The 7,125-nt window shown below is 47.9% G+C and overlaps 3 protein-coding genes across 3 annotated transcripts; 1 reads left to right on the forward strand and 2 right to left on the reverse strand.

Annotated features, from left to right (window-relative positions):
* Nucleotides 1-519: 519 nt before the first annotated feature.
* Nucleotides 520-828, reverse strand: COCCADRAFT_112757 (uncharacterized protein; the record flags this gene model as incomplete). Its single annotated transcript, XM_007720478.1, has 1 exon — nucleotides 520-828. The coding sequence occupies one exon, from the start codon at nucleotides 826-828 to the stop codon at nucleotides 520-522; it is 309 nt and encodes a 102-aa protein (XP_007718668.1).
* Nucleotides 829-2,966: 2,138 nt separating this feature from the next.
* Nucleotides 2,967-3,866, forward strand: COCCADRAFT_112758 (uncharacterized protein; the record flags this gene model as incomplete). The annotated part of the gene is made up of 2 exons (XM_007720479.1): nucleotides 2,967-3,527; nucleotides 3,606-3,866. The coding sequence occupies 2 exons, from the start codon at nucleotides 2,967-2,969 to the stop codon at nucleotides 3,864-3,866; spliced, it is 822 nt and encodes a 273-aa protein (XP_007718669.1).
* Nucleotides 3,867-4,001: 135 nt separating this feature from the next.
* COCCADRAFT_10254 (uncharacterized protein) lies at nucleotides 4,002-7,025 on the reverse strand (the record flags this gene model as incomplete). The annotated part of the gene is made up of 4 exons (XM_007720480.1): nucleotides 4,002-4,781; nucleotides 4,837-6,077; nucleotides 6,128-6,385; nucleotides 6,431-7,025. The coding sequence occupies 4 exons, from the start codon at nucleotides 7,023-7,025 to the stop codon at nucleotides 4,002-4,004; spliced, it is 2,874 nt and encodes a 957-aa protein (XP_007718670.1).
* Between the last annotated feature and the right edge of the window lie 100 nt (nucleotides 7,026-7,125).

A 7,125-nucleotide genomic window follows, 5' to 3' on the forward strand; every position in this document is an offset into this window, starting at 1 on the left:
TTTTTTTTTGGTGGAGTGGAGGAGGGGGAGGGGCGTTCTAAGATAGGTGTGGTGAAGCGAGGTGGTTGGTGGGCCGGTGGGTAGTGGGATTAGGGTTATCTTCGGGGAATTTCTGTTTTAGCTTCGTTTAGTTGGGTGTTGGTGATAGGTTGATTATGAGGTGAATTAACACTTAGTGTTTTTCTTCTTCTTTCGTTGTTATTTGCTGCTAGGCTAGGTGTGGGAAGTAGGGCGATAGGTGAGTTTCGTGCTTTTCGACGGGTCGATGGTTTCGTATGTTTCAATGTTTGAACTGGAATTGTTGGGGGTTTCTAATCTTCGGGGGCTGGTTTAAGAATGGGTTGCTGCGCAATTTAGAGGAGATGACAGCGTGAGAAGTGCAGACGGTGCATACGACATCATGCAAGAGAAGTTGGAATAGTGAGTATTATTGGAGCTAGCTTTCCACAGGTGAGTAGCGAACAAACCATGAATATTCGAGTCCTTTACCGTAGCCTCCCAATGTTTTATCCGACTATGTTAAACCTCCTCCTTATTGTCTCTGTTGGATCCTGACGCAGGAGTGGTTGGATCAACAGGAAGCAGTCTGCCAAAGTTAGCCTCACCAGATATTTCTGGAGCAGAGATACATACACAAGATACTACGGCTTTGTTCCTGACTTGCTCTGCAGTGCAGGTTGTGACACAGGAGGTTTCTTTTTGAGTATATGCACAAAACATTTTGTTTACAAGGGATCCTGTTTGCTCGCAAGTAATTTGTAAAGTTTGTGCTACTGCAAGCTGCGACAGGAGGGCGACAGCCAGAAAAGTTGCGGAGAGTAGCTTCATGGTTGCGACGGTGAAGTGAAGGGAGGAGGTAAATGGGATGGTTGGTAATGAACAAGCAGCGCTCCAGTACGCACATTATTTATATACATCACTCAAGATTAGTCTATTCCCCAAGCAGATATTTTTATCTTTTGGTATAATTAATGATAGGGATAAACGCCAAGAAAGTGTCTGTGTCAAGAGCTGTGCAGGGGTTTAAAATGCATGTAAGATTTTGGACGCCTCAGCAGCGATACATGTTGTCATCTTTGCTTTTGGCTCGGCGTTATTGGCCTCTAATGCTATTGCAATCAAAACGATGATTGGAGCGTTGTGGGCACGACCTTCAACTACTCTCGTATCTCAACGCACTCTGAACTCAATCTCACCGCAACTTCGGGCAAGACTTTAGCCAGCTGCGTTTTTTTCTTAACAAGCAATTGTCTACGTGTATATGTTAGCATGATTCAAGTTTTCCATATGTGAAATACATACACAGCAGGCAGGTTTCCCTGCAGCAATTGTACCCTGATCACATGTTGCTGTGCATTTCTTTTGTTCACCGTTTGGACACGTGCGCGTGTTCTCGTACGTAGTGTATGTAGTACAGTACCTACAATAGGAAGTTGGCTGAGGTGGTTCCTGCGCAGCAGTAGAGCCTGCGAGTAGGACTATTGTGAAAGTAAAGAGTGTAGAAAAGGATTTCATGGTTATCACAGTACAACGACTCGGACGAGGAAGGAGCTTGCAGTAGGAGGCAAGTAGACAGTTTTGGTGAAAATCTTCTCACTTAAATAAGACAACTACCAACACTTGACGATCCCTATTTCTCTGCTATTTTCTCGGTGAAACTAAGTTTTAGTAGCGCGGCGCTGCGTAAGCATATTTAACACATAACCTGGGAGTCTTGGCGCGCAAAGCAGGCGTGTAGCTTTACGGTTATAACTAACTTAACGTAAGATCATACACTTCAGGGAGATAGAAACGAGGACTTGTGAAACAAATATTATTGCAACTTACTATATAAAATAAATGTGTACAGATACTATCGTTTACGCATCGTAGTGGGTAGTTGAATGCTTCTATGGTATGACAGCCCTGGTAAGGTTAGCTCTTATCATAGGTAGATGTTCCGGAAACAGAAACTCTAGCGGTATGTAGTGACTGTACTCATCACTATTACGTAAAAGCTCGGAGAGATTTAGGGCTGAGGAGAGATTGTAAATGGAGTTACGCAATAAGAAAAAACTAATAAAAGGAATAATGATGTTGATGAGTTCTAGATTTCCTCTGCAGATCCTCTACCTTTACCATACTTGCTCATTAACGAATTCTTCTATAGTACTGGAATATGTAATAGTAGAGTAGATTGTTCAAGTACACTATTCTGAGTGAGGTCTCATTAATTTTTAAAAGCGATATTTGGATTGTTTGCACCAAATCTCATTTCAATGGCAAGTCGTCTACAGCATAATCTTGGATACATGCTCAGTAACAATGACTTAGTATGAGCTCATCTATCCTCTTCGAGGGCGTACTGTCATCCATATTGTGGGAGATGTAGAGAAGAAGACATTGTGATTGTAAGAAAAGAAGGATAATTATTGAAAGTGGTTTGGACCTTGTGTGACAATCTTCAGCTTCACACGATGGCTAAAAGAAGTGTTTACGCAACTATTAAGTCTAAATTTTAGAGTTTATATGCATATATACACCTGTGTATAAGATCTAACGCAAGTTGCTTGTTCTACTACATTGTACTTAATTATGGATAGTCGAATGGACTTTGAGAACGTAGTGGCTAAAACGAGGGGTACTAGTAGATATCGAGTATCGATAACAAGCAAAATTGATTACAGCAAGGCAGGATTGACAAGCCAAGCATGCCTACCACATGTATTTAGAACCGAGGTACATTCCCTGAGTTACTAAGTAAAATAGGACCGAAACATACATACCAGTACCTCGCAACCATCCATTCCGCAAGCAGTATTTATACGGGCATCAAAATGCCATTTCCAACGGAGATAACTTAACCCCGACCTAAAGTACGTACATCACCCCTCCCAATACACCACTACCCCACATTCCAATTCCTTATTTAACATCCCCTCAATTCCTCACCAGAAAAAATCTCAATCCTCCTTCAAAGAAACAAAATGTCCGCCTTCCGCCCCTCAGCCCACGCCCTCATAACCGGCGGCGCCTCGGGCATCGGCCACGCCATCGCGCGCCTCTGCCTCTCACACTCAATGCGCGTCACGATAACCGACACCAACGAAACCCTCCTCTCCCAAGCCTCGACCTCGCTCTCCGGAAATCTAACCTGCATAGCCGCAGACGTAACATCGCGCTCCGACTGGGTCTCCCTCAAACAGCGCATCGGATCCGACATCGACCTCCTCGTGCTAAACGCCGGTATTTCGGGAAAAGGCACATGGGGCGATGCCGAGTATTTCGATAGTATTCTCAGTACGAATCTGGGGGGCGTGGTGAATGGGCTGAATGCGTTTGTGCCGGTGATGCGGGAGAAGGAGGGGGCCGAGAAGGCGATTGTGATTACTGGGAGTAAACAGGGGATTACGAATCCGCCGGGTAACGCGGCGTATAATGCTAGTAAAGCAGCGGTTAAGACGCTCGCCGAGCATTTGAGTTTTGATCTCAAGGATACGGGTGTTGGTGTGCATTTGTTGGTTCCGGGGTGGACGTTTACGCCGTTGGTGAGTTTCGGATTTGCTCCCTTTTGAGTGAGGAATGCTCTTTTTGAGACGTGTGATTGCTGATGATAGGGTGGTTAGGCTGGAAAGGTGCCGGGTAGTGATGCACCGGTGCCAGAGGGGGCGTGGTCTCCGGATCAAGTGGCGGAGTACATGTATGAGAAGATGAAGGATGGCAAGTTTTATATCGTTTGTCCAGATGGTCAGGTATCTGAAGAGACGGATAAGAAGCGTATGCTGTGGAGTGTGGGTGATATCATCAATGGACGACCGCCGTTGACAAGATGGCGTCCAGAGTACAAGGAAGAAGCGGAAAAGTGGATGGCGGAGCAGAAAGTCTAAAAGACAATTAGAAGCTTTCAAAATCTTGATAACAATGGTTTCTTATATCAGTATTATGAATATCTCGCGATGGGGTATCTACATGTCGCACACTTAACCATTTTTACTCCGACCAACTCCGTTTTCAGCCTACCATTACGACTTCGCGTCGCCTGCAGCGAGGGTGCTGAGATCTTCCTTTGCGGTCTCAAATCTCTCTACAGGAGGGCGCTCCACCTTCTTTTCCTCATCAGACTCTGGTTCGTCAACTCCATCGCTGAATAGCCCTGCCCCTTTTCCGGTGCTTGAACTGTGCTTACTTCCTTTGGCTTGTTCCTTCTGCACTTGATCATTCATGGTCTCAGAAATCGATGCTGGATTCCCAAGCTGTTTCTCAAATTCGTTTGAATCTCGAGCCGAGGGTGTAGTAATGTTTACACTGGCAAGTGTAACCGTGCTAGCATTGACATCCCTTCCTTCTGCTCCATCGACCTTGAGACGGAATGGATACGCGATGCCACCCGCTGTAGGGCGTGTCGTCAAGGTATCAGTACTGGGAATGATAGTACTGGGTAATGCAGGGTTGTCTGAGGCTATGACATTCGGCATGGAGGTCTGGTTGTCTTGTTCAACAGTGAGCGATGGCAAGCCCGAGGCAGCACGCTCAGGTGCCAGTCTTGTTGCGTCGGCAAGCCCGGGTTTTGGTAGGTCCATCTGGGATAAATCATCCATATCCATATCAGCCTGGCCTCGATCGGTAACAGCCGAAACACGAGAGCGTGACCTTGCGCGTCCGAAATTCGGCATAGATAGTCCAGTTCCACGACTTCGCTTGGACTTGCTTTCCGCTGCACCATCTGTATCTGAGGGCTGTGGAGCTTGCACAGTATCTGTTGGCTCGGCAGTGCCCTGCTCTGCTTTTCCTTCTCGCACAATCTGTATCCGTCAGCCAAAGGTATATATCACGCCATTCAGTGATATGCTGACTTACGGTAGCTTGGTCATGGGAACTACCCCAGATAGACCACATCGACATACCCCAACTCTTCTTCTTCGCCTTTTCATTCTTCATACCCTTGACCCGTCTTCCAGCAAGCGCTGTAGGGGGTGGCGTTTCCCCATCAAAGCCCTCGAAACCTCTTCGCATATCCTCGACCCTCTGTTTCTGGATCTTGATCTTTTGTTTTGCAAACTTCGAGTTCCACTGTGACTGTGCCTTCATCCACTTGCTTACAGGACCGGTTTTTGGCACGCCAACATCATTGCTGGGAATATTAAGAGCAGGGAGGTCTTCCTTGGCGGCGAGTGGATAGATCCGCCCATGTCGGTCGACGCGCTGACGAATCATATGATTTTCAAAAGGCGGAATCGGGTCACCAGCTCTGCCGACGCGGGCTTCCGCCTGTCCCTTCTTTTCAGTTGTCGAATCATTCTGTGGAGAATTCGCATTCGGTGTGTTTGCACCATTGGATGAAACATTGGGGCCAGCTCTTTCTGATTCTGATGAAGCGCTCGAATCACTGCTCAGATAGGAAATCTCGTCGTCGTCAAGTATGTCAATGGACTTCTTTTGAGCACGCGCAAGTGCCCAGGCGCCGAACTGAGCAATGCTGCGATACATGTGTTTGGCTGGTCGTGTAAAGCTGAGAGTAGGGCACACATGGCACAAGTCATCCCAGACTTGGAGTTGGACATTGGTTGGTTTGTAGTTGGCCACTTGAGCCTGGATTTCCTCGGCAGTTTGGTTGTTGGACGGCGGTGGTATGTAGGCGAGTGGTTGTGCAGCTTTGTGGGCAAGGTAGATCTGCTCATCTCTAAGCAACTCACCACCTCCGGTCTGAATCAATAAAGGCGGCAAGCCCCCAAGTGTTGGCTGCAGAGCTGGTGAAACCAGAGGGTGTGTCAGCATGTGGTTGGGAGTGTACAACTGGATCTGATCTTTAATCTCAACTCGCACGTCTTCGAGTTGCACAGAAAGCTGACTCTTTGGCCCTACGCTGTATTTGCCGTCGGGCGAGATCCAGATGTCGTCATCATGGCCCGTACCAGAAGGCTTTGAGCCATCATCGAAGACAGGACGATCGTTGGAGGTGACAGAGAACCCGCGTACTCGATCTGCTTTTTGCTCTTTAGTTTCTTCAGGGCTTTTCGCCTTCTTGATCTCGTCGTTCTTCTCGGTTCCTCCTTTTGCCGATTTTGCGATTTCAAGCATGTCATCTGCATTTGGAGGTGCTAGGACAAAGTTAGCCGGTAGATGCATGTATTCAAAGAAGACGACCTACGCCAACTGATACTGGGTTTATGTAAGAACCCGTGAGGCGGGATATAGTCCATCTTGCCATCACCACCTAGACTTGGGAAGCTATGCGTCAGATCCACCCAAGGGCTAATCAAGATCGCTCCCGCGGGTAGAGGTATGTCTTGGTCGCGGAGCGTTACCAGCATGCTCAGGACCATCCCTCCACCCGCGGAGTCACCGGCAAGAATAATGGTAGTCGGATCATGCTTCTCTTCGAGGAGGTAAAGGTATACGGCCAAACCTACGACTGTTAGCATAACGTAGATATGACTACTTGGTTACCTACAATCATGCAAGCCGCAAGGAAACGGAAATTGCGGCGCAAGCCTATATTTCGGAGCCAAGACCCTGGCTTTGAGTTTGCGCGCATGTCTTTGCATTTGATAGCGGTGCTCATCTACACTGCCAAAGAAGTAGGCGCCACCATGAACGTAGAGCATGATGCGGTCGCCCTTGTGAATCGCTAGTTGCTTTCTCGCCTCGTAGTCCTTGCGCATCTCAATCCATTCTGCCTTTAGTGTAGTTCCCTCGCGCCTCCACTGCCACCATTGTTCTCCTCCAACAGCCCTGATGCCTTTGGGGCCCAATTGGGCGGAAATGAGCTCGGCAGAGCGCTGTAACAGACGGCTTGAGATTTCCACCTCATTTACATGTACCCAGCGTGGGACTGGGACCCACTGCGAAGTGAATGCTTGCAATTCATCGACAGTATGTAGCGAGGCGTAGTGGAGAAAACGGCGAATGAGCTCGAGGCCCTCGTGGTAGGATATGTGCGCTGTAGGCTTCTGCGAAAGCGGCCGGCGGTTGAGGTAATGTGAGAGATATGTCTGGATAATAGTGGGCGTAACAGCAGCGCCCACCGAAATCGTGTTGACAGGCATCGCGGGTTGGATTTAGGGGTGTGCGGAGCTGGCGGGACAGGCCAGCAAACACGTTTCCAGGAACACGTCGAGTCACAACTGCGGGCGAGGAAAAAAAAAA

This window comes from Bipolaris zeicola (assembly GCF_000523435.1).
Source record: "Bipolaris zeicola 26-R-13 unplaced genomic scaffold scaffold_491, whole genome shotgun sequence".
NCBI lineage: Eukaryota > Fungi > Ascomycota > Dothideomycetes > Pleosporales > Pleosporaceae > Bipolaris > Bipolaris zeicola.